Raw genomic sequence first — 27,849 nt, 5'->3', positions numbered from 1 at the left:
TTCTAGTCTAACGACCACTCAAAGCGCTTTATGATGTTTTTGCCTCACATTCACCCATTCACACACACATTCACACACTGACGGCAGAGGCTGCCATGCAAGGCGCCAGCTGTCCATCAGGAGCAGGGAGGGGTTCAGTATCTTGCTCAAGGACACTTCGACACACTCTGGAGGAGCCAGGGATCGAACCGGGAACCCTCCGGTTACCGGACGACCGCTCTACCTCCTGAGCTACGCCACCCCGACGATGAAGGAAGTTCTGTGTCAATGTTCTGTTTATTATGTTAAAATCCTGCTCTCCTCCTATCTGGGGTTATTCCAGAAACCGACTACCGACTAAACTGAGTTTTGTTTTGTTTTTTTAACCCGAAGGTATGGCAAACCAAGCACTTTCAGTTCCAAGACGCGGAATGAACTGAGCTCTATGTTAGTCGCCATGGAAACTTCAGCTCTGAAGCTAACCTGCTCAGCAGCAGCTTTACTTTTGGTCATAAATCTGTCAACCTGCAGCGTTTGACATGCAACACAGTTGTCAAGGACATGATGTGCAACTTTTTTCCATATTATCATATTATTATTCACAGGTACAGTTACCAGTTTCTAAGCTGTGAATAGTTATGAAGCCTGGTCTTCTTGCTCATTGTTTGCATTTACCAGCTTTGCACTCATGGACCATACCAGTGATTTTGAATGTTTACTACAATGGCGATTTACTACAGTTCATCCACATTTAAACTGCAACAAAACACTAAAGATTTCACAGCATATAGTCAAAATTTTTTGATTTTTAAATGTGACTTTTTGATTGAAACAACCACTTTATCATGTTCTGCTTCTGCAGCTAACAAAGTCGTCAACATTCATAAACCACAGAACTGATAACTGGCTGTGGAAAGCAAATGTTTCCCCAGGGACTATTTTCCAGCAGAAAGACCGTTTCCTTCCACTCAATTTCAAGTCATCAAAGCACAGCAGTGCTGCTGCTTTTAGGAAAACTAATGTGGACGACTTTATTATGATGATGGAATACTGTAGTGTATCGTATCCTAGTGGAATGAATGGAATGAATGCTTTTGGAAAAGATGCATGAAGTACATAATTGTTGTAGATATTACATGTGAATATCTGCATCTGTGAAACATCCCCATAGCATGATGCTGCTTCACTCTGTAAACTGTATTAGCCAGATAATGAGCGGAACCTGTTTTTTGCCAGACTTATCGCTGAGCGTTCAAGACTTCAATTTGGGTTGCATCCGATCAGAAAAACCTTTTCCCTCATGATCTGAGACTGTTAAGCCTTTTTTGACAACATCAGATGTGCTTTCATGTGTCTTTTACTCAGGAGTGGTTTCCGTCAACCACTCAAGACATGACTGATGGAATGCAGCATATTTTCCCATCTCTGCTCAGGAACTCAGAAGCTGTATTGGAGTGGACACACCACCTCATTTTTCCTTTGGTTACTGTGTTTGGCTGCAGAAACGTACTTGGGCTTCATGGCTGGGTTTTTGCTCTGACATACATTGTGAACTGTGGGGCTTTACACAGACAGGTGTGGGTGTGTCTACACTACTTTGGAGATATTGGAAAACGTGTCAAAGTGTTAAAATTAAATTAAAATTCTTGAACAGACATGCACAGAACATCACTTGTATTACACCTAATATGGGCATGTTGATTTTTTTGTCCAGCCAGGATCACATGACAATCATATATTATCTGTCATATGTCACAAATCCCAAAACCAGCATTTTCAAATTTCTCAGCTTGGGAAAGCATTTTGGAAAAGCTCCTCTTTTGAAAAGTTCTGTTTTTGGCAAAAAATACTGTCCTAGTATGGATAGAAGGACAAAACAGAAGGAAAAACAACACAGTTTCAGATTTCTCTGCATTGGTGTGGACATGGTCTTAATCATGTCTGATCGGTTGAATTTGCCCCAGGGGGTCTATAATCAGATTACAGAGACATCTCAGTAATGATCAGAGAAAACAGGGTGCATCTGAGCTCAAGTGTCATAGCAAATGGAGTGCATTCTTTTTTTTTTTTTTTTCAATGTACAAAAAGTTTCTCAAAAATATCTTTTAGCGTATTGTGTGTAGATTAAACTAAATCTGTGACACAACAAAATGCAGAAAAAGTGACAGGGTCAGAATCCTTTCCAGTGACACTGTGTGTACAACACTGTACTTGATAGAGAGACTAGCTTTTATTCTGGCGAGCGAACGGGGCATTGCACAGGTACAAGAAGAGAAAATCTCAATAAGGCACTGTACCTGACACATCGGGTAAGTGTTTTTCCTATGAGATTCAAAACATTGACCTTTTTTGTCCTCCGTACCAAGCGCTACTCCCAGAGCAGGTTTTCCACAAAATTACCCATGCAGTGTGCAGAACATAAAGCACTGACACACTCAACAGTCTCCTACACAGCAAACTTCAAGGTGTCCACTTACTAGAATATTTGAGGTAGAAATTTAGCATTATTTGCTTCAGGCTGTGCATAGTTCAGCAAGTAAATTTGGCCTTTATGTTGTCCTGGTCAAATGTTGTTTTTCTTTCCTCGACCACCAAAAATGGAACACCAAGACAGTGACTGCACTTGTCCTTTCCTTTCCTTGTTTCGCTAATAGGAGAGCGAAACAATACTTGGCTCTAAATTAAATGATGCACTCTCGTCCCTGTAGCAGTTGATGATTACATGCTATTTTTCCTAGTCTAATTATCATATGGGTGGGATTGCTTAAAGGCACCCCTTATAGTTGCTTGATTGTTTTTTTTTTTTTTTTTTTTTTTTTTTTTGCTACAATTTGCCAGCTGCCCACTGAAAGATGGCAAATACTGGTAGTCATGCTGTATTTTTCCACAATAATTAAAGGATAATACGGCTTGACCATGCTGTTGCTGTATGTGTGTGTGTGTGTGTGTGTGTGTGTGTGTGTGTTTGGGGGGGGGGTGAACGTGAAATGAAGGGAAAGCGAAAGAGAGAGGCGAAGATAACTGCATTTCTTTACTCAAACAAGCAATTTTTCATGATGGTGAATCTTCTTTTGACGCCTGAATTCTCGATCACTGCACAACGGATTGTAACATCAAATCCTACATGTTGATAAGTGCATGAAGCCTAGACCCCCCCTCTCCCCCTCCCCATGCTCAGTGCTCCTCACAACTCCTCTGGCTATCCGAGCAGACACAGTGATGCATGTGTGACTGCACTACTGATTTGATGGGACTTGATTTAGGGAATCTCTTCTTGGAGCTAATTCATGTTTCTACTCCAGTGGCCCATCCTCTGTCGCTCTGACGGTGCGGGGACAGCTTGAATCGTGCACTTACCCTAGTGTATGTGTTTTTACTTGCCGGATGTGACCGACGGACTCGTGGATGTTTCTCTGGACTCCAGCAGACAAAGAAGGTGGAGGAAACAGTGGCAACAGCAGATGACAGAAAAAAGCAGAAGATGGTGTAGTGTTTTAGTCCTTCGCTAGGGGGAGCACTTGGTCTCCGACAGTCTTGAGTTGCTCTCCCTCTCCACCCACCTTACCTGGTCTCACACTGACACTGTACGCACTGATCTCAAGACGAAGGTGTACGGGTGTCATTATGTTTTCGATAAACTGTGGGCCTGTGAGGTTCTTTGAGACTGTAATGGTGATGAAGGCTCTAAATAAACTGGAGCCACTGTGACGGCATTCTAGAGCAGCTGACTCCACAACACTGTGGCAATGCCAGCTTGAAAACGCTGACTTGAACTGCCATTTTATACTCTCTCTCAGTTATTACTATTGGAGGTAGTAGTGGCAACAGCAATAGCAGTACTAGTTGTAGAAGTAGTTGTTGCACTGATGCACAGGAAAATTAGAAATAAAAAAGAAATAATTTCCCCTCCTTATAAGAAGGCACAATGGATTCACAATGGATAAGTTTCACTCTCCCTACTGTTACCCCCACTAGTAGATAATATAATTACATGTTAATAATGTAATTCTGTATAATTCCTATCCAACATCGAGAGTCTTTTCAGAGAATGTGCCATGGTACTAGAGTTTAATTGTCTATAAAGCAAGACAATTGATGTTTTCTTATGGTTTTTATGTAGTAACCACAGTTACCATGGTTCTTTATGGTAACTATGGTCACGATACTCTTAACCGTGGTACTACTACAGATTTACAATGTGAATCCACTGTGGTAGAAGGCACAGTGGACTCACAGTTGATGCTAATATTCACAGTACATGTTTATAATATAATTCTGTGTAATTCATATCTAACAACAATAATCTTTTCAGCGGGCATTTCTTGGCATGAAAATTCTTTTTTTCTTTTTTTCTTTTTTTTTTTTTTTTTTTTTGGAGTGTTACCAGGATACTTTATCATAACTATGTTTACTAAACTCTTAACAGTGGTGCTACCACGGTTTTACAATGGTACTCGGTGGTACTATGTAGTAACTGCCCATAGTACAACTGTGTTTTTAAAAGTATTTTGTGACAACTATGATAAACTTATAGTAATAATAGATGTGCTTAAACCATAGTGCAACCATTTCAAACCAAACACTCTACCATAATATGCTTACCATAGTGAACAATTGTTAATTTTTGTAGTCACAGGGATCCACAAAAAAAGAGAAATTAAAAACCAGCAGAAAAGATAAATAAATTTAACTTTCATTTCCCTCCTGATAAGAAAGGAAAATTGAAGTCACAATGACAGGGTTCACTCTCCCTACTGTGATCCCTTGTTTTAGATTCTCTAATTGTATGTTAATAAATATAATTCAGTATAAAGTCATCAATAAGGATATTTTCAGAGGTTCCTTGGCTATAAAACCTTATCAGTTCAGTATCTGGGGTGTAAAGCATTATTTAATTATTGACAATTGATGGGAAAGATGTGGGAACATTATAGTACAGTACAGTATAGTATAGTATGCAGAATCAAACTGGTGCAGATCTGAAAATATTGTCCATCCATCCGTTCAGCCATCTTCCAATTAATGACTGACGCATTTTTTCTGTGAACTCCAGTCCAGCCACAGGTTCAGTGATCCGTGTATCAAGTAATCCACTCCCAATCTAATGATGATAACCAGAAAATTAAAGTAGGTAAGCATCTTTTAGAGACTATTTATAGGCCCCCTTGTTTTAATTCATTATAGAGATTTCAAATCTGACCCCCAAGTTTACTTTTCCGCCGCTAGGGGTCGTATGAGGTCTGCGGATCTCTCTCTCTCTCTCTCTCTCTCTCTCTCTCTCTCTCTCTCTCTTTCTCTCTCTCTCTCGCTCTCTATCTCGCACAGAGCTGCTTAGCTGGAAGAGAGATAATAACGTTACTACTACTGGGTGTAATTATAGCGCACAGCCTTGAGAGTAGCACATGAATGGCGAATGATTCACTGCATACATATCACAACATTTGCATACATTAACCCGATTTATTCAGCCTTCCTTAGCTGTACATAAAGGCCTTAACACTAAGTCAACAAGTTCCCCATTCACTATAATGAGATATTACCACATTATATGATGGATTCTGCATCAGGACCACGTGGGAATATCCTTATTTGAGGGTTTGGGGTTAACGAATCACTAAGGTCAATCATAACTGTCATTTCTTTACTTTTCCCTGTTCTTCTGTCTCTCTTTTAGGTCAGGTACTCAACAGAGAAGCAAGCCAGTCCAGGCAGACAGAGAGAGAGAGAGAGAGAGAGAAAGAGAGAGAGAGAGAGAGAGAGATGGGCTGGCCAAACTTTGACAAGCAACGCGGCCACCCAATCAGAGGCGAGCTCTCCGCTTGATTGACAGCCCCGGGGCCGCGAGGGGAGGTGCGTTGCGGAAAAAAGCAAATAGTTGAGTGAACAGCATCAGTACAGAGTAGAGTAGAAGAGACCGCAGTGCAAGAGTAGGGTGCCAAAAGGAGAGAGGGAGCAAGAGAGAGCGAAAGGGAAGAAGACGCAAAATAATTTTGTACTTAGGGATAATCAGAGAGGAAACCCCCCATCTAATACATGTCTTGTGTGGATTATGATTTTTTATTTTTATTTTTACTGCACACTAAGAGCCCTTTTTAGACTGGTTTCATCACTTCAGCAGCACTGCGCTTCATTGGAATGTGCGCTGTATCCTCGCCGGGACGCATCAGAAACGCAAGTGGTGCTTGTTGAGCTGAATAAAAATAGCTTTTGCAGTAATCAAAGGCCATTCTAAAATATCAAAAATGCCTCTCTTTTGACGGGACTACACAAAAAACGTCGGATAGGTTTCTCCGAACGCCTTATAACATTTTTGGAGACTTTTACGCATTTTGGAGACTTTTTTCCTCCTGATTAAAATGGGTGATGGGAATTGACGCTTCATTGAATCAAAGAGGATAATAACGTATAGAACCATTTTCCCCAAGTGCACTTGTTTTTCCGGCGATGATTGTGCTTTTGATTGTCCTGTGCATCACGGATGGAGTGCTCTCTCAGATACGCTACTCTGTGCCGGAGGAGGCAGACCACGGCACCCTGGTGGGGAATATCGCCGAGGACTTGGGACTGGATCTCACCAAGCTCGCCTCCCGCCGCTTCCAGGTCGTGCCCAGCTCGCGGACACCGTACCTGGAGGTGAACTTGGAGAACGGCGTCCTGTTCGTCAACGAGAAGATCGACAGGGAGCAGATCTGTAAGCAGAGTGCCAGCTGCCAGCTGAACATGGAGGTGTTCCTGGAGAACCCGCTGGAGCTGTTCCGGGTGGAGATAGAGGTGGTGGACATAAACGACAACCCGCCCAGCTTCCCAGAGACGGACATCACGGTGGAGATCTCGGAGAGCGCCACTCCGGGCACGCGTTTCCCTCTGGAAAGCGCATTCGACCCGGACGTTGGCTCCAACGCTTTACGCACGTACGATATCACCACAAACAACTACTTCTATCTGGATGTGCAGACACAGACGGACGGCAACAAGTTCGCGGAACTCGTGCTGGAGAAGCCGCTGGACAGGGAGCAGCAGGCGGCGCACAGGTATGTACTGACCGCGGTGGACGGGGGTCAGCCTCCCCGGACCGGCACCGCGCTCCTGGTGGTCAAAGTTCTGGACTCCAACGATAATGTTCCCGTGTTTGACCAGCCCGTATATACTGTGAGCCTTCCGGAGAACGCACCGGTCGGCACACTCGTTATTCAGTTAAACGCCACCGACTTAGACGAGGGTCTTAACGGGGAGATCGTTTATTCCTTTAGTAACCACATCTCCAACCGCGTCAAGGACCTGTTCAGCATAGACGCGCGTACCGGGCGCATCGAAGTGCGCGGCGAGGTGGATTTCGAGGAGAGCAGCCTGTACCAGATCTTCGTCCAGGCTAAAGATCTGGGGCCAAACGCCGTGCCCGCGCACTGCAAAGTCCTGGTCAAAGTGACCGACGTGAACGACAACGCACCGGAGATCACCTTCAGCACCGTGACCGAGTCGGTGAGCGAGAAGGCGGCCCCTGGCACCGTCATTGCGCTGCTGAGCGTTACGGACCGGGACGCGGAGGAGAACGGGCAGATCCACGTGGAAATCCTGGGCGACGTCCCGTTCAAATTAAAATCGTCTTTTAGGAATTATTTCACCATTGTAACTGACGGGCCGCTGAATAGGGAGCAGGCGGACTCCTATTCCGTGACCGTAGCGGCTCGGGATAAAGGTGCGCCCTCCCTCGCCACCACCAAGTCCATTAAAGTGCAAGTGTCTGATGAGAACGACAACGCACCGACGTTTACGCAGCCTATATATGATGTGTATGTGACTGAGAATAATGTGCCAGGGGCTTACATCCACGCTGTGACTGCTCTGGACCCAGACATAGGGCAGAATGCTCTCATAAGCTATTCCATCCTAGAGTGTGATATCCAGGGCATGTCAGTGAAAACCTATGTGTCAATCAATGAGGAGACAGGCTATCTCTATGCCCTTAGGTCATTTGATTATGAGCAGCTGAAGGATTTCACCTTCATGGTCCAGGCGAAAGATGCAGGCAGTCCAGAGCTCTCCTCCAACGCCACAGTAAAAGTCATCATTGTGGACCAGAATGATAATGTCCCCCTGGTGCTCGCCCCCCTGGGGAAGAACGGCACAGCCAGGGAGCCTCTGCCCCGCTCGGCTGAACCGGGCTACCTGGTCACCCGCATCGTGGCCATGGACGCCGACGATGGTGAGAATGCTCGGCTGTCCTACAGCATCCAGAGGGGGAACGAGAATGGCATGTTCCGTATGGACTGGAGGACCGGTGAGCTACGAACAGCCCGGCGGGTGTCAGCCAAGCGGGACCCCCACCAACTCTACGACCTGCTGATTGAGGTGAGGGACCATGGCCAGCCGCCCCTGTCTTCCAGCGCCAGCGTCCTGGTGGTGCTGGTGGACAGCGTGGCTGAGGGCCGCGGCGGCGGGGAGAGGGGAGGCGCCGCCAAGGCCAAAGACGGCACCCTGGATCTCACCCTCATCCTCATCATCGCCCTGGGCTCCGTCTCCTTCATCTTCCTCCTGGCCATGATTGTGCTGGCGGTGCGCTGCCAGAAGGACAAAAAGCTCAACATCTACACCTGCCTGACCAGCGAGTGCTGCCTGGGCTGCAGCTCCTGCTGCTCCCGGCAGGCCCGCGCCCGCAAGAAAAAGCTCAGCAAGTCGGATATCATGCTGGTGCAGAGTGCTGTTAACGTCGCCGGGGCTGGTACGGCCCAGGTGCCCGTGGAGGAGTCGGGGAGTTTCGGCTCCCACCACCAAAACCAGAACTATTGCTACCAGGTATGTCTGACTCCAGAGTCTGCCAAAACCGACCTCATGTTCCTAAAGCCGTGTAGTCCGTCTAGGAGCACAGACACCGATCACAACCCGTGTGGGGCCATAGTGACAGGGTACACAGACCAGCAGCCTGACATCATATCAAACGGCAGCATTTTATCAAACGAGGTAAGAGTTCCTCTCGTACCTAACCCCTTTCTTTTCAAAGACATCCAGCATGTTTATGTAGAAAGCCTAATTCATACGCAATTACACACCCCTAGACTGTGGAAACCTGCCTGTTTGATCCAGCCCTGTGGGAGAGCTACAAATTGATAATGTGACAACACATGTCACATGCACAGAAATATGTTAAACAGATCAGACTCTCATACATAAGCCATTTCCATCTCCAAAATGATTTCATCAGCAAGCCAAGCATCTGAACAGACATCCTATACAAATGGCTGTTATTATGTGTTAATACATAAGCCCCCTGCATCCTCTGGACTGATTTCCAGAAAGGCATTAAAGCAAACATGATTAGGCTACCAGTTGCTGACATGTTGCCTTTGGCGATCCCCAGGGGAGGTCAGCCCCAGAATAGCAATGATTGCATGTTTATGTTGTGTTCCAAAGTGTTTTAGTCCCGCCTTTAAATAAAAAGATGGATTCAGAATAAGATAAGCATAAATAAGGATAATGTATGATGCCTTGGAGGCTGCTGGTTGCTGTGTGTGTCTGTGTGTGTGTGTGTCTGCGTGTGTGTGTGTGTGTGTGTGTGTGTTACGACCTAGTCCCCTGGGAGAGGAACATTCACATTAAGCATACTGGTCACGATGTTGCTGAGTTGCACTAGAACAAAGATGCGTCTCTAGCTTTGCCAGCCTGAATAGGTGCACCACTTCATCTTTTACGCCTTGGCAACATATCTGTGGGCTACGCTTCCCTGTGGGAAAACATACCTCCCAGGCCAAAACACAGACTCCTAACCAAATATGAATGATATCTTTAATTGTTGAACACGACTCATGTTCATTTCATACCTTATATCAACACTGGAACTGTGTGGGTTGCATCATTTCTGGCTGGGTTGGTGAATTTTTGGAGGCTTTTTCCTCTATGCTAATCTTGTTACGTAAGGCCCTACCGCAGCAGCACAAACTGAAAACCTCCCCTTTTCTTTCAGACCAAACACCAGCGAGCTGAACTCAGCTACCTAGTTGACAGACCGAGGCGTGTCAACAGGTAAATATGGAGAGAGAGAGGAAGAGAGAGAGAGAGAGAGAGAGAGAGAGAGAGAGAGAGATTCTTGCCAACTTTAGCTCCGCAGCTGCAGTCTGTGCTTTTCACTCTACCTGCATGAACCCTCTTCAGTGTGGTTATTTTGACAGCTTATTGATAATTACAAATACAATGATGATGAGATGAGATCAGTAGGATTTTGCATTTAAAGGACCATACTGATATTGTTTCCCCTGCCTTTTATCCAGCCACTGATGCACATTCTTTTCACTAGGATGTGACATTTAACTGTCAGAGACTTCAAAAATTCTTCAGCCTTGTATTCCATCACCATAGTAGAGTTGTTTACATTAGTTTTCCTAAAAGCAACATCACTATTGTGTTTGAATGACCTGGAATTCGGCGGAGTGACATGGTCTCTGTGCAAGAAAATAGTCCCCTGGGAAACATTTGCTTAACACGGCCAATTATCAGTTCTGTGGTTAATGAATGTTGATAACTTGTTAGTCGCAGGACATTGTAAAGTGGGTGTTTGATAATTGCGGGACATGAGGGAAATCTTAAGTACCCCCTGTGTGATTTCCAAAATGGTTTATTGCCATGTAAATGTGCCTAAATTGTAAATTGCAATGCAAAACGAGCCAAACATTCAAACTCACCAGTGTGGTCCTTTAAAAAAGTAGCTCAGATAAACTGATAGGCCAGACATTTTAACTGGAACATGTGTAAATGTAAAGCGAGGCTTTGATTTGATATTCCCCCTGTTTGCCGTGCAGTTCGGCGTTCCAGGAGGCAGACCTGGTCAGCTCCAAAGACAGCGGCCACGGAGACAGCGAGCAGGGAGACAGCGACCACGATGCTACCAATCGAGGCCATTCTTCCGGTAAGATCCAGCACAGTGTGAGAATGAGTGTGTATGTGTATGTGTGTGTGTGTGTGTGTGTGTGAGACCCGGCATCTCTTATGAAAGCTGCTTGTGGAGGATCATGCGTTCCTTGCTGTGAGCGCTGCCCAGCTGATGGCTTTGTTGCCGTGCACAGGGCTGCTGTGGGCTTTCTCATTAGCATGTGTTTAGGTCGCTGTCCGCCTGTCCAGTGCTGAAATAACAGCAGCATTGTTGCTGTACGTTCTCTGAGGAGGGAAAAAAATATTAAAGCTGTTCGAATTTGGGTTGTCACCGCATGCCTGTCGTCAGCAGTATCTGAGGCGTTTCAGTGTGTCCGGCAATCTGCTTTTATGCTGATGCTGTTGTAATTTGAGATATTCGGATTCCCTTTGATGATATTGTGGCCTGTGACTTCCTTTTATCGGAAAAAAAGAAAAGAAAAAAAAGTGCAGGCTTGCTTGTTCATCAAGAATCCTCACGCCGGCCTGTATTGTGCCCTTGATTGGAACATGCTGCTGACTTTTTCTTACAGTTGTTTCTGACACGGCGAAAATGATTTAATGTCGCCGGGCAGAAAGTAACCCCCCCACCCACCCAGCCCACGCCATTGTTTGTAAATATGCAGCGGTGTTAATGAGGACCGTGCTCCCGGCGAGCGCGGTCACTCGGCGCTACAGACCAAGTCTTGACGGAACGTGACAGGCTTTTTAATGAGGCGGCCCTCGCAACCGGAGCGCTGGGAGCGGGACCAAATAGGTTGCGGCCATCGCAAAAACAAAACAGGCAATTCATTCGTTCATGAAATTAATTCATTCATCCACTCGCACTTACGCTCTGGCTGGATGCTGCCTCACCCTCCCCCTTCCCTGCTTTCTCCATTCTCGTCCCTTCCCTCTTTTCTCACCCAGCACCAGTGGTGTAAAACGCAATGAAAATTCATAACAGTAAAGACACCTTATTTAAAGACTAGTAAAAGGGAAAGTCACCCATTACTGTGTAAGTAAAAGCCCCAAAGTATCTGGCATGCAGTAAGTGCACTTACGATTCAAAAGTCTAAGTAAATTGTGCTTAGTAAAAAACTTTTTTTCAAATGTTCACTGAAAACAATTGAAAGCCAGCTTCTGTAGGAAAAACACAATCAAATATATCTCTTTGGCAACAGCCACCTGTAAAATGAAGATGAACCAAGAAAAAAAAAAGTCACAGGGTTTTCTAAAACGGACAAAAGCTCGCTTAAGCCAGGTGCTCACTTTTGTTTTAGTGACACCAGGGGGCGCTGCTTGATTTTTGGGGCTAAAATTTGTCAGGAAAAACTTCACAAAGCGGTATACGTGTATTTTCTTTGCATATTTTATAGAGAAGGCAGTCCGGGGAAAGGTACAGTTTATTCTCACAATGTAGTGAACTAAAATTGTAAGCAAATAGGGAAATGAAGTGAAAAAAATTGAAAAAAAAAATATGGCAACAAAGTACTTCTGCTTTGTTAGTTTACACCATCGCCCAGCACTCGCTCCCTCTGTAACCACATTCCTCTCTACCCTTCCTTTTTTTTCCCTTCTTATTTTAATCTCCGCCGCCTAAAGGACCTCATCTGAGCTCATACAATAGTGCCCCACTGAGTTATGAATGTGGGTTTTATATCTTCATTCATTCATGGGGCTCCTTTGGTGCGGGCCCTCTGTGGATGGAGGCTGTCATGTCTGGTGGAGCGGCCTGGCCACAGCGGGGGCCCTCACCATGCCAAATGAAGCTTGCCTGGCTTGCCATTTCCCCTGCCACTCCTGCTATAGGGCCCTGTGTGGCTCACACAGACCAGGGCTTCGCAAACTTTTTCAACTTTTTCCTCGTTGACGTTCAGTTAAGGGGCGAGCACACCATGTGCTGTGATTTTGCCCTATAAGACCTTTATGTTAAGACATATTTCGGTTTGTGTTCAGTATTACAATGCAGTCTGATCCAGCATCACTGATCTGACCATTAAATATAAATAGTTTTAATTATTAATTGAATTATCATAAATACATTTTCTGGTCAGTTTCTTGTTTGTTTGTTTTTTGGGGTGTTGTTTTTTTACTAGTCTTCCACTATTTTTTTTTTTATTAATTTATTAATTGTTTTTTCCAACCTTTTTTTTTTTTTTTTTTTTTTTGGAAGAAATCAAGCTGATTTGCTCAGGTTTCTAAGGTTAAATGTTCAAATGATCCCTCATACATTTCCGCATTCTAACAGTTTCTAGTGAATTAAAGTACGGGGAAATTAAGCTATTCGTCATTTAGCTGAGGAGCTCGCTGAAGCCCTGCAAGGCCCATCTGAGGGGCTACATAGCAGAAGTAAAGTCCTAATAACCTGAGTATTCTACCTTCACCTTTGCAGCAATTGTCTTGCTTTTATCACTGCGGTACATTTTATCCTAATCGGGGCTCTGCCAGCTGCTCTGTGTGGACGGAGTTTGTCCTATTTCTCCTGCAGCATATATTCTGTTATGAATAGTCCCATTCTCATATTTGGGACCATCCCATATGAGCTCGTTGGCTGGCTCGGGTTTGCCGGCGTCTATATCTAGAGTTTTGATGCATTGCCAGGGCCACCAGCACTTTTCTGTTGACTTTGAGTACCCTTGGTGTGGCAAATAGGATACAGTTGCTTTGTTGCAGAGTTATCAGAGAGCTTAGTGCCTTTAAACAGATTATTTGCTGTGCATTAAGTCTTTGTTTGATTAGGATAATTGATAGCATGGCTTAGCGTCCTCTGCTTCCACAGTTCTGGAAAATAACACGGGCTTATTCTGGGTGCTAATTGAGTTTCACAGTGGCTAGGGTATACTTGAACTACTTTAGTATTTAATAAATGCTAATGTTAAATAAACATGCATCCATCCATCTATTCGTCGCATTTCTATGTTAGTCTAGTCTCTTTCCTGCTTGGATCAACATTGTGGACTTAATATGTGTATTGTTTTTTGCAGAGGATTTTATTGCCCCCTTGATCTGATTTCTAAGGATGTTTTGGTCCATTTTGAGCTGTGGCATTTTGATATTAGCAGATAAACACTCAATTAGTCCCACTAACACTGCTGGAAACTGGATTTATTCCTTCCAAAGAAAAATGGTGCCATTCCCACCTCCCTGTCCGCCTTCCTCCCCTCCACTGTTCCACTGTCGATTTTTTTCTTTTTCTTTTACCATATTGGTTTTTTGTATTTTTTTTTTTTTTTTTTTTTATTGTTGATGCAGTGAAAGTGTCGGTCAGCGTTTTCCTCTTTCTGCTGCTAGTCTCGATGGTGCCAACATTTCCTACTTGCTTCAGGCTGTGTTTTTTTTTTTTTTTTTTTTTTTTGTGATCAGAACACTCCCTCCGTTTTGCTCTCCCAGAATTCCAGAAAGAATCACAGGTTATATCACTCACGGTGGGGACAGCGGTCACACTGACATATGAATAATCAGCACCTCAATGAGTAAAATGTGAACAGGATGGAAAGGGGGGGGGGAAAGCGCACGTCTAATTATCAGGGTAATTTTTTCCCCTCTCATTTTTAATTTCACTGGCATCTCATGAACTTTCAAGGGCGCTTTTGCCTCGAGTCCCCTTTTAATTTCTGGCCCTCGTGGTTCTGTTCAGTCACATTATCATGTACCAAACGCATGGCCAATACTCAGGTCTGATAACAATCTTCTTGATCAGCCCATCGCTGCTTTCTAAGATTATTTTGAAGGTATTTCAGTGTGCAGTGGAGAGTGACAGGCAACGGGGGAAAGCGAGAGAGCGAGAGAGAGAGAGAGAGCGAAGGAGAGAGAGAAAAAGAGAGACCGAGAGAGAGACTTGGAGAAAAGGTCACAAGCAGGATTCAGATAAACAGTGTCACAAATACTGTACTCTGTGTTGCAGTGTGCAGATGTGTGTGTAGTAGTGTAGTGCAGCAGTATTAAAGTGTGACCCCTCTATAACCTCGATATGGATGCATGCTTCAGCCTGGTGAATGTTCTGAAAGATACAAAAAAAACAACAACAAAACAAAACAAAAAAAAATCCTGTTTGGCATCACTGTTGCTCAAACTACTTCAATACTACTACTACTGCTATTACTACCAGTACTAATACTAGAGGTGGTACTACTAATATAGTATATCTCATGTTTTTGATAAACTGAGTAAAACCAGAAAATTTTTGCAAAGCGGCCCACTTCAGAAATGCAAATATATGCTGATAAATAAGTAGAATTGTTCATTAATGTATCACTCTTCAACACACACAGATTACATTACAAAGCTTGTATGATCCCATTCATCAAAAAAAAAAAAAGTATAAAAGGTGCTGAGGACCACTACAGAGGAGAAACAGGTCACGTTACATAAAAGACAACAATTCATGAGAATGAATTAGCATATATGCATATCTGAAAATTTGAATTTACCAGATAAAATAACACACAAAGTCAGTGGTATCATCTAGATCAGTGCTTCTCAATGTGGGGGTCATGTGAGTTCTTGGGGGGTCTCAGGATGATAAGGGGAAAGAAAATTTTAGTATGCAGAATTATCATGATTATTTTGTCAGATTTGACTCCTTTTTTCTGTTTTCTTTTGAAATACTGAGTGGTTTTAAAGGCTTCAAATGCAACATCCTGAAAAAGTATTTTTTTTTCCCCCCGCTGGACTCTCCACCACTCTTGCATTGATTTGTTTTAAGAGCCAGAATTGGTTCGCTTCAAAAGCCTAAAACAGGTTGAGAACCACTGATCTAGGTCATTAAATTTAGCAACACATTGTGAGAGACGGGACGACAGCTGAGAGCGTACACCATCATGAAGATTACAGTTTAAAAGCACGTGGGATTCAGATTCAGTAGATTTCATTATTATAAACAACGCTGAGACGTTTACCCACTCACTTTGTGTATTTACCAGTTTCTGCTGCCAGTGGAGCAACACCAAATTTATCACTGCACTTCAAAGCTGTCGTGACATAATCTTCTCAACATAGGCCTCTGTTTCCAAGGCAATTTTGAATAGACAGTAAGTTCAGAATTTGCTTTTTTTTTTTTTTTTTTTTTTTTTTTGCAATTTCTGCTCCATGCTATCACGACTTTAGTCTTTTCTTGAGTGGACCCTGTCTGCATTGGAAAGATGTGACAAGTTTAACCTCTTCAGGTCTGCCCCACCCGTGCGTAGGTGCGTCATTGCTGCTCAGCTGAGTTTTGTTCAAACTTTATTTCAAACTCAAGCAGAGATCCCAAGGTTTGAATGAATGAATGAATGAATGAAGAATTTTATTTTCAAACAAGTATACAAAAAAAAAATATATATATATATATATGTGTGTGTGTGTGTGTACGTTTTCCATATATAAATACAAAAAATAAAAAAAGGACAACAAAAAGAGAAACAGAGAAACAACATAGTGTATCCTGTTTGAAAAAGGAGTAGGAAGAAGTATACACTTTTTTATACCTACCCCTTTCTAACTATTCATCATAATTGATGTAACTGGATTCTATAGAATTCAATACAACTGTACATGTAAATGCATATAATTATACAGCCTAAGTACTAAACAAATCCCATATAATGTGCAATTTCTACTATATATATGTATATATACACACATACGCATATACATACATATACATACATACATACATACATACATACCTATACAGAAATACATACATACTTACACATATACACACACATACCTATATATATTCCAAAGTTTCCAAAGATACCCAATATGTCCTGCTGGACTCCTGGGACATGTATCTAAAATGATGTGCAAGACATGTAGACCTTCTCTATTTGATGTAAAGCCGCAGCCAGACAAAAGCAGCCAGCACATATAGAATATTCATGTGGCATTGAAATATGGAAAAAGAGAGTTTGTGGGATTAAATCGCACAAAAAAAGATTTAACATGAAAAATACATTTTTTTTTCGGTATGTGCTTATGTATTTTTACTTCCAGTTTAGGTGGCAACTGATCTCAGGGCCACACAACTATTGTAATATATGTTGCAGCAGGGGTTGTGGAATGTTTTCATGTCCCTGATGCACAAATAGACCCGGTTTAGACTCTGGACACTCAGATTTGTCCCAGGGATCCATATGGGAATATTTTCGAGCTATCTGCACTTTATGTGAGAGTGAAACATTTAAGTTGAGTAGTTATTGTACACATTCTCTGAGTGGGATCATTTCTAGCAGCAGAAATTGAAATGATAATGAAACGTTCTCCCCCCCAGAACCCGCTTAAGGACCCTTGGAGGCCCCTAGAGGAGCCCACATTGAGACCTGGTAAATGTGCTGGGTATATTTTCTCAATAAAGCCAGCGTCATGGACTTATAGGGCCACAAGAGTCAAGCTGGTTATCCACTTTTCTTTCAACCTCTACCTCACCCCCTCACACACACACACACACACACACACTGCCATGATGAATTCCTCCTTAGGCCTGCGGTTCACGTTATCACCGTGGTAACAGCTCACTGATCAGTAATTCATTTTTCAGACCTCTGCATACCAATTACCAAATGAAGGTTATTATCGAGACTTTGCGTTTGCCCTGCGCGAGCGTCGTGCGGAATGCTAAGATGACATGAGGCATTAAAAGTAACGAGGGTCAGTGCATTTGAAGATCGCATTACCTCTCTCTCTCTCTCTCTCTCTCTCTCTCTCTCATCCGCCCTGTCTGTCTGTCTCTCTCTCTCTCTCCCCGTCCTGCTTGGCCTCTCTATTTGTGTTTGCTTAACGCGTGAGACTTGTTGACACAGTTCTTTTTCATCCCGTGTTGAAGTGGAGGGCAGATGCGCCGCCACCGTCGCGGACGAGGCCTCATAATACATGTTTGCTCAGGGTAGAATCGTTGCAAAACTACACAGCCGCGCGATAAGGATATTAACCTTTATTCACATTTTAAGCGTGACCGAGGGGGGGGTCAGATTTACAGCTGAAATGTGGGGTTTTTTTTTATATCCTTTTGATTCAACACAGACTGTCTAGTGTGCCAGGGGAACATCTAATTTCACCAAAATGTCAAGAAATATCAAGATGTCTTGATCTGGCTTTCTGGCTGAAACTGCCCTTCCTCCCTCTCTCTCACTTTCTTGCTCTCTCTCTTTCTCTTTCTCTGTCTGTATTTGGTGTGTGTGTGTGTGAGAGAGAGAGAGAGAGAGAAAGAGAGAGAGAGAGAGAGCATGTGTGCGCAAGACTTGTCTTATCTCTGTGACTGAGAGTCTAAATGCCACATTTCTCGTTCCCATTTTGAGAATTAACACAGCATCCATTTTGCAATTTCAGCGGAGCACTGTGTCCTCCTTCCAGTCAGGGCTATGAGAGGCGTTTTCCCTTCGTTTCCTTCTCAGGGATGAAACCAGCCTTGTTTGCTGCTGCAGCAGCTACACAGCTACAGTGCGGCACTCCTGCATGTGCTGGTGCCTCCACACAGAAAAAGAAGGGCTGTAAAACGGTTCTTTAAAACACTGTGTGGTTCCATGAAGAACCATCGGCTACTAAAAAAATAAAAAAATAAAAAAATAAAAAATAAAGGGTTCTTCATTGAACCAATTGGTTCCACCAAGAACCATTTTGAAAATGACTGAAAATGGAACTTTTTCAGGGGGTTAAAGTTGTTGGAAGATCCATTTCCTCAAAGAGTTTTTGATCAGTCTTTGAAGCACCTTGGGTGATTCTATGAAGAACCATTTAAGAAATGATTCTATAAAGATTAAAGAACAATTTAGACTACAGTTCTTTCATGAACCATTTAAACCACAATCAAAGAAACGGTTTCTTAAAGAACAAAGAACCAGGGCAAACAATTCTGGGAGTGGTTTGTTATAAAGAAGTGTGCTCTGAATGGTTCTTTGTGGAATCAGAAGTCATCCTCCTGTAGCACCACCATCAGGAACTATTTTCGGTTCCATCTGACGCTCTGAGTTTTCCTGAGATGAGAACGTACTGCTATCTCCTTGTGCCTTTCTCACCCCTCATCTTTGACGTGACCGCTGTGCTTTCCTCAAACAGCTCTTTATGGCTCTTTTAGGTATCTAAAGAACCATGGTCTGCAAGGTTCTTTCTGAAACCAGAAAAGGTTCTTTGAAAGACTAGATAGTTCCCTGAAGAACCACCAGCTACTGAAGAACCTCTTTGTTCCCTCGCCATGGTAAATGATGGTCTGAAAAGTTCTCTGCGGAACTAGGAAAGGTTCTTTAAAAATTGGATGGTTTCCTGAAGAACCATCAGCTACTTTGGTTCCTCACCATGGTGAACCAGAGACTGAAAGGTTCTTTGTGGAACCAAAAAAACCTTTTCCATGGCATCACTCTGAGGAACAAATTTCAGTTCCAGCTAGCGCCTTTATTTGTGTGTGTGTGTGTGTGTGTGTGTGTGTGTAGGTTAGTGTGAGTGAGTTTTAGCTGGTTTCACATCAAGTAAAGGGACTGCTGCACAGTAAGTAGTTTCCTTCCCGTGTAAGAGCCCATATTAAAATGTAATGTGATGATGTATTTATGGCATGTTGGTTAATATTTAATAAGAAACCCTCTCGTTAGGAGACTGGGCACTTTTCCAAGCTGTTAGTGACGGCAAGCCAAATTAATCCGCTTTGTAACAAAGCAAATTCCCCCTTTGCTGACCGCTACAGACACACACAACAAATTGCACACCCAGACACACACACAGACACACACTGCTTACTTGGACAGCAGTAGTCTTAGCCTAATCAGTCTGTATTCAGAGGGATTAACAGGAGATAGCCCTAGCTGGACAGTTCAGATTTTAGCCCCAAACAGCGACTCAGACACACACACACACACACAACAAGCGGATTTAGGTTGGATTTCAAAAACATGCATACACAGGCTCAGGGCCCGATTGCAGAAACATATGGGGGCAAAAGAAAACACAATTTGGCTTAACCCTTTGAAACCCAGGAGCCTGTGGACAGGCTTAACCCTTTGATCACTTGATTTCTTTCCACAAATTACAAAATTAATACATTAAAAAGGGAGAAAATAAATGGGAAAAAATACAAGAAAATTGCTCAAGGCAAATAAAGGTAATAAACAAACAAACAAACAAACATAAAAATTAAAAGACCACAAAAGAACCAGAAATTATCAAAAAAAAAGAAAAATATCAAAAGAAAATGACGTAACAATGATCAAAATATTGCCCCCCTAAAAAAATCAGAGAAAAATGATTATATAATTAAAACTTCAAGAAAGCAAATGGTTGCAAATGTTTTTTTGTTTTTTTTTTGTGTAGGATTAAGGCACATATTTAGACATAATGCACACACTTCTTTTTTACAACCTCATACATAATTCATATACTTTATGCACAATGCACATACTTTTTTTTTTTTTTTTTTTTTACAAATGTCAAAGGTACATATTTCTATATTTCTATATTTCCTTTTCTATTGCTTGTAATTTAATTCTTCTCTTGAGAATTTGAACAACTGCAACAGACCCAATTTCCCCTCGAGGATCAATAAAGTATTTCTGAGTGTGATTGTGAGTGTGCTTAAAGCTTACATGCAGCCTGAATAGCTGCTCAGAGTGACTCAGATTCTTGTTAACTCTTTTCCCCTTCATTTCTTAACAAAAGGTGATTTTCTCACGTGCCGAGTTCCACTCAGAGCATTAAAACACTGAAAGCCTTGAAAATAATTGCTCTGTACGAAAGCGTCTGGGCATGCTCAAACCGGTTTTCTGTCGTACCTGTAGCCATTCATGTGGGACAATAGCATTCCCAGCTCTGAGAGAGGTGGGAGTGTGATGCCAGCGCTGGGACGGGGCAGCCTGAGTAATCCAAGACTGTTGAGCTTGTGGTTTCATTAATCAACGGCCCCAGAGGTATAAAGGTAGATCAGCCTGTTTGCTGTTTGCTAGTAACAACTTAGCAAGTCACTGACAATCTCCCAAAAATCCGTGACATCTAAAATCTTTCCATGTAGGTCAGTCAAATAAAGGTTGTGCTCTAATGCTGCTCTGGTTGGGAGGTCTGCGATTTGCACTCGACTGGAACTAAAAAGGAGTTTGTAATCGAATTAATTTGGGGTTAAGGCGTTTCTGTCAAGCGTTTGTGTATGATCAAAAGGAAAAAGACAAGAAAAAAAAAAGACGTGCATTGGGTTTTGAAGTCATTAGAGTCCAGGAGAGAGAGAGAGAGTTCATCCTGAGGTGTTTTCGTGGAGCAGCAGTCCCGAGAGGTGCTTCCTTTCTCACTCTATCACTTTCGCCTACATACAGAGTGTGTGTGTTTGTGTGTGTGTGTGTGTGTGTGTGTTTGTGTGTATGTTAGCAGAGAGGCTTTATCTCTCCGCAGTATGGGCGGCTTTGATCTTCCCGATGGTGAAAGAGAGAACCCGGCCATCAGGAATTAGAGAGCAGACCAGGCGCGTGCACACTTGTGCATATAGGTTTGTGGAAATACAAAGGGCCAAAGTGTGTGTGTGTGTGTGTGTCTTTGTGCCTGGAGCCTGTGTCTCATTTTAGCCCGCTTGACAGGCACGTTTAATGCCGCTCCAGAGGAGGACAGACTTTGTTTTGCTGTGTGAGCGAGGAGAAATTAGGGCTGGGTGATGTTACATCAATGTGGTGATATTTAGGGGCTAAATATCATCTGGGATTTTGAATATCGTGGTATGACATGCGTTTTTTTTCCCCCTTCATTGTAAACACTGTATTACAGTAAAAGGGATGCAGTTTTCTGAACGTATTTTTGCTTGTTCAAGTGGCAAAATCTCTTATGTACAAATATCTTATGAAAGCACCCAGAGTCTTCTGATATTGTCCATATTGCCCAGGAGAAATTGAGAATGAGGTTTCTTTTTTTTGTTTGTTTTATTGACCTGTTTATGAGGACATAGAGTGAGGAATGCACTTTGAAGGAAAACGTCTTCCATTTCTGTTTACTTCTTCTGGCAGGATGATTATGCAAAAACTGCCGCTTTTTCAGAGATGTGATTTTTCTCGATTAATCAGGAATTCCTGCTTTTCCAACCTGAAAATGTGACCCAGGTGAACCATGCAAATCTGAAACAACAACAACAACAACAACAACAACAACAATAATAATAATAGAGGAAATAGAGTAATGATGTCTTATTTATAAACCCTTTTCATTCAAGCAAACTTGACAGGTTGTGAGTCCTGACAGGACAGCTGGCTGGGTGACTCAACAAGTCAACATCATTGAGTTTTATTTACTGGAATGCATTTGTGTTCCAGCATACATGCCATTCATACACGTAGTGATAATGCGGCAGTGGGCACCTGCATGTGTGTACCACTTGTTAAGGCTGAGTCCTGATGGCAGCGTTCAGGTCTGAATCTGATCTCAGGCCCTTTGCTGCATGTCGTCCTGACTGTCCTGTCCCTCTCTACTGTCACTGTCAAATAAAGAAAAAAAAATCTTAAAAAAAAGATAATGCAGCAGAATATCAAAAGATAGATAGGTCATTAATGTCATGGTTTTTATGTTAAAAAAAAAATACACATTTTGTGTGAAGGGATGAATTGTGTATGTGTGTGCATATATTTTCCTGCATTTATGCCTTTAGCAATCACATGCCCGCTTTTTTTTTTTTTGTGACTGATTTTATTTGCCAAGGCTCAGGAGAGAAGGCAGAATGTGTTGTTTTCAGGCCGAGGAGGTACAACAATCCGTAATTTTGCAGTGTAGTTTCGCCGCTGCAGCTGTATTTTTAGTGTCTTGTAAACCCGGGAGGCCTTTGCGCTTTGTGTGCATTGCACTAAAACATTTTTTTTAAATCAATCAGTCAATTATGTATATGATTTTAACACTGATCTCTCTCCTCTCTCCTTTTCCTCTCTCCCTTCTCTTTGACTTTGTTTCCCATCTTCCCCCTGCTTTCATTTTCCTCTCCCTCTCTCCCTGTCAAACTCTCCTCCCTCTGTCCCCTCGGCCAGGCGCTGATCTGTTCTCTAACTGTACGGAGGAGTGCAAAGCCCTGGGCCACTCCGACCGCTGCTGGATGCCAACCTTCGTGCCCTCTGACGGGCGCCAGGGCCCGGACTACCGCAGCAACCTCCACGTGCCCGGCATGGACTCAGTCCCGGACACTGAGGTATTTGAAAGCCCCGAGCAAACGGCTGATAAGTCATTCTCCACCTTTGGCAAAGAGACGCCTCTCAGTCACCAACACCAACACCTCCACAACAACCAAAACCACCACCACCACCACCACCACCTCCTCCTCCAAAACAACCACCATCACCTCAGCCACCACCCCGCCCAAGGCTCGCTAGAGAGGAAAGAGTTGGAGGCATTTCTGCCTAGCGCCAGAGCACCTTATAACCCGGCCTATTTAAGTGAGTATTCTGCTTCTGCTGCACAGCCCTTTCTGATCCGGTGATCAAAATGATGTGAAAAAAAAAAAGAATGATTCAAAAATCCAATTTTCGCCCCCTGATTGGCTGGCAGCGGCGTGAAATTCGTTTCACGTCTGACCCCTGTCCGCTCAGCCCTCTTGTCGGAGTGTTTAACTAACTCTTCCCTCTTTCTCAAGCATCTCCATTATCTCTGACTGTGATGATCTTATCTTACCTCACCTACCGTTTCAGTTCACTCCCCCTCCCCCTCCTCCCCCTCCCCCCTCCCTCCTTCCTCCACCACCACCACTGGCCTGTGGGCCTTTTCCAAATTAAATGTGCCAAAAGCAATTATGATCCATAAGGTTGCTTTGATGTGGGTGGAGATGTTAGCATTAAGGAAGGTCTGTCTCATTATGGAAAAATGGCTACTGTAATATAAGAGACACTTCCCCTCTCACTCAGACTCGGAATGAAAAATGGCTGTTTTTAATCTGTTTAAAAAAAAAAAAAGGACTAGGTAGCAAGCTAACATCTCATTCTCATTCGACACCGTTGCGTTAGTGCCGAGGATCAAAAATCCGTTTTAGATAATTGAGAGAAAAAGCAGGGAAAGGCGCATTTCCCAAGGAATTACTGTTTCTAAACTCTCATTCAAAGGGCACAAAGAGATACATCCTCAATCACTGCAATTTGGTGATAATGCTTAATTATAATTTTGTCAAGCGGCGCCTGAAGAGGCCCCTTCTCTCATCATCCGACACAGCTAGCTGGAATTATCAAGCTGTCAGAGCCCCGCTGCTTCCCTAGCGCCATCATTTAAAACCACAGCATGCTGTTAAGAGCAGCAGGAAAAAAAATGTTTTCTTTTTTTTTCTTTTAATTAATGTTTTATTCATTTGCCACTTTTTTTTTGTTTAAATCCTGGATCAAAAGCAGCCATGTCCAGCAAGCTGCCAATTGTACACAGTAGAATTTTTATTATTATTATTATTATTATTATTATTAAATTATTTTATTTTATTTTATATTATTTTTTTGAGGATACGTTGTGTTCTGCTACAGTGTTGATGAACAGCAGCTTCATCACTTATCACCATCATCAGGTTTACTTGATTGTGATGCATTCCAAGCAGATCAAGATAAAACTTTAACTTTACCATGAAGACATTAGCTGCAGCAGTGGTGTGATTCAGCAGGAAAAACGGTGCAGGGTATAAGTGCATCTATAGAATATAAGAAGTTAAACAGTTTAAAAAATAAAATAAATAAATATGTCAACAAATAAGTTTAAAAAAAAAAAAGTTGAATAGCACGTACTTGTGTAGACAACCAAAAGCAAATTGTTTGTATATGTGCAGTACTGAGTAGAGCAGCCATTATGAAAATGTGAGAAATATATGCTTAAAAAAGGTAGATATATAACTAGGATGTAGATATGAGAGATAATATCATGTGATGTGCAAATCATAGTATAAACTCAATAGAATCATATTATAAACTGAATACAATAATATAAACCCAATAGACTGATATTATAAACCCAATAGAATATTATAAAATCAATAGAATTATTTTGTAAACCGAATAGATTTATATTATAAACCCAACAGAATCATATTAGAAACCCAATAGAATATCATAAACCCAACAGAATCATATTAGAAACCTAACTGAATCCAATAAAGTCATATTTGTGAATTCAATAGTATAATATTATAAACCCTATAGAATCGCATTATAAACCAAATTTCATCATATCGTAGAGCCAACGGCAGCAGAGGCGGTCTCACTTTGCTGCGCTGAGGCATCAGGCAGACGTCAGGAAATGACATCCAGCTGACGGCATGACTTCGAAAAGTACCAGGATGCTCTGATCACCGAGTTAGCACACACTCACAGCATTCAAGTTCCCACCAAGTCTGAGCCCCCGCACCCCCACCCCACCCCTCAAACCAGACCACTGTCATCCCTATGCTAATGAGTCATGGGGAATGGGGGGTGGGGGGGGGTGGCATGGATAATGGCAAAGAGGGAACAACAGAGTTGGGAGGGGGCAGGGATAGAATGATGATACTAAGTGGCTGAATCTCCCTAATCTGATCAAGTCAGCCAGTGATACAGAGCCCCTTTTGTCCAGAGCCCTGGCCTGGCCTGGCCTGGGGTCAGCTCACCCGGGTGGGGGGTTGACGCTGACCAGGGACCAGTGATTGCCGTCATCAAACTCAGACGGGAGGGGGGTGAGGGAAAGCGTGAAGGAGAGGTTACACTCTGTTTTTCCCCTCTCTCTCTCTCTCTCTCTCTCTCTCTCTCTCTCTCTCTCTCTCCATCTCCATCAGGCCGTGGCCCATTTGAGCTGATCGAGCCACCCCCTTCTGTTGTCGTCCTAAATAAATTGGCCATGCAATATTCACTAAGCACCCCCCCCACCCGACCCCCACCTCCACCACCTCCTCCTCCCCCGCACACATACCTACTGCCATTCCCATAAACACCACCCGTCCCCCTCCCTCCTCCCCCCATTATCCATGAGTGATTTAACAAGAGTGCATTGAAACGGCACAGCTGAGGAGCATGGGATGCAAAACTTCCTTAACCCTGTTGTGTGTGTGTGTGTGTGTGTGTGTGTGTGTGTGAACCATCCAGCTCTGTGTGAATGAGGTCACTTTTTTTGGTGTGTTTGCTGTGGTGTCTTTTCTTTTCTCCTTTTTCTCAGACAAACTCGACCACCCCCCTAACCCCCACCCCACACACACACACCCACCCCCCCACTCACCTAACCAGGCTGTTTTTTTTTTTTTTTCTTCTGCTTGCAGCGAGGAAAAGGGTTTGCTAGCTCCTTTCGCGTGGACATACCGGAGACCGCGTGACTTTGCACAATCAGTCCCCGACGACAAAGGCTAAACAAACAAACAAACAAACAAACAAAAAACGACAACAAAAGAGCATCAAGTTTTCAACTCCATTTCCTTAGCAAGCCCACGCCTGACGTTGCCCTCCCCCCCCGCCACACCCAGCGATAAACAGCAACAGCAACACATACACACACTAAGACACACTAAATGAGGAACTCTGTGGGTTAACGATCCCCTTAGGAATTGAAGCATTCCCCTTTCTGGATTTCCTTGGAGCACTGCCGGGCTTTGGAGACACCCTGCCCCACAGGGATTGGGGAATGGTCGGAAGTGCGGCGTTGCGACGCGAGGGGGGGGGGTGGATGGATGGTCGCAGGCAGGTAGACGGATAGCCTTATCGGGAGGACCCCGCCACTCTCAGCAGGACTGAGAAACGAGTTGAGAACCGACGGAGGAAGAGAAAGGATGGCGGAGAGCGGAAGGACACTTACCTCTCCATCCTTTTCCAATCTGCGTGTGCCTGTTTACAGCACTAATGTATACATCTTTAAGAAAATCGAGGAACAGAAAAACACAAGGACGAAAAATACAAAAAAAAAAAAACAACAACAACGACGAAAAAAAAAAACAAAAAAACATGAAAAGACAAATCGAAACAAGAGCCAACCGGAAAAACCGCCACTGAGCCCTTTAGGCGTTTGTACTCGCAGAGAGACGCCAAATTGTACAGGAGAATCTTTGTGCATTTCAAAATGCAATACCACTGTTTTAGAATTAACTATTTTCTATTCTGTTCGTGTGGTCAGGTGTCTCTATTCCAATCTACTTCAAAACTTTGTAAGAAAAGATTGTGGGCAGGACTTTCTTTCTGTTTTTTTTTATGTTACTTTTTTATTCCAAGTTCTCTTTTTATTTTTTTATTTTTCAATTTTTATTTTTTTTGTCTTAAGTTGGGCTTTGTTTTTCACCACATTGTGGGCTTGGACAGTGTTTGGCCTACACCTTTTGATTCTGAGGTGTCAAGTAGTTTCTATCATGTGTGAGAAGTGTTTACTGTACTCTTTTAAAAAGCTTCAAAAATGAATATAAAACTCTATATATAAATCTATCTATATCTACTTGTTCTGAAGGCGTGCTATCCGTTTTGGTGGGTTTCCTATTCAGAGGTTTGACTTTCCTGAAGCTCTCGTCAAAGTGCCCCTGAAGAAGGCTTGTGGTTTCATAGTGAGTGACAGAAAGAGAGGGAGAACAGCCTTAGCAGATGTAAAACCAAGTTCTCATTGTTTGGCATTCTTTCATTTTTTTCCACTTTTGGATACTGATAAAAACTCATGTCTATAAATAAAGAGAAGGTAATAATTTAGATTGAAATCCATGGTAATTCTGTGTCATTGTAACCAAAAAATAAGGGTCCATTTATAGAAGAAACAAAAACAAACAAAAAAAAAAAATATGGCCAAATACAAAAAGGTGTTGTACACAATGCAGTTGGATTCCAATACACACACACACACACACACACACACACACACACGCATACACTCTCTCTCACACACACACCCACACACACACACACACTCTCTCACACACACAAACGCATCAATATGCCAACAATAAACTGAAAACTGGTAAAAGGAAAGTCTCATGTGGTTTATTTGAACTTTGAGGTGTATAAAGAAACGCCGACAGTGGTCCCAGTACAGGAATTAAATATGAGATTTTTTTTAATGGAAAGATTGGACCAATCTTTGAACTTAAAGTTAATTCATTTGCAAAAGTTCATA

General features: G+C 42.9%; 1 protein-coding gene across 2 annotated transcripts; it reads left to right on the top strand.

The window, feature by feature from the left end:
* Positions 1-5,908: 5,908 nt before the first annotated feature.
* On the top strand, positions 5,909-27,594 carry pcdh10b (protocadherin 10b). Of its 2 annotated transcripts, none has more exons than XM_030062765.1 (5): positions 5,909-8,937; positions 9,938-9,996; positions 10,770-10,876; positions 22,809-22,966; positions 26,027-27,594. In XM_030062765.1, exons 1-5 carry the CDS (start codon positions 6,424-6,426, stop codon positions 26,078-26,080), a joined length of 2,892 nt encoding a protein of 963 aa, XP_029918625.1. In that variant the 5' UTR covers positions 5,909-6,423; the 3' UTR covers positions 26,081-27,594. The 2 variants fall into 2 exon arrangements, with proteins under 2 accessions (XP_029918625.1, XP_029918624.1); XM_030062764.1 differs by having other exon boundaries at positions 22,809-23,210.
* Positions 27,595-27,849: the final 255 nt, after the last annotated feature.

Source organism: Myripristis murdjan, chromosome 10 (assembly GCF_902150065.1).
Source record: "Myripristis murdjan chromosome 10, fMyrMur1.1, whole genome shotgun sequence".
Taxonomy (NCBI): Eukaryota; Metazoa; Chordata; class Actinopteri; order Holocentriformes; family Holocentridae; genus Myripristis; species Myripristis murdjan.
Note: the sequence above shows the minus strand (reverse complement) of the source record. Positions and strands in the feature narration are given on the sequence as shown.

Bases quoted from the DNA above. Each gene is read 5' to 3' on its own strand.
- pcdh10b (XM_030062764.1), top strand. From the start codon at position 6,424: ATGATTGTGCTTTTGATTGTCCTGTGCATCACGGATGGAGTGCTCTCT. The intron at 8,938-9,937 runs GTAAGAGTTCCT...CTTTTCTTTCAG, and splicing joins GCAGCATTTTATCAAACGAG to ACCAAACACCAGCGAGCTGA. The intron at 23,211-26,026 runs GTGAGTATTCTG...TTCTGCTTGCAG, and splicing joins TTATAACCCGGCCTATTTAA to CGAGGAAAAGGGTTTGCTAG.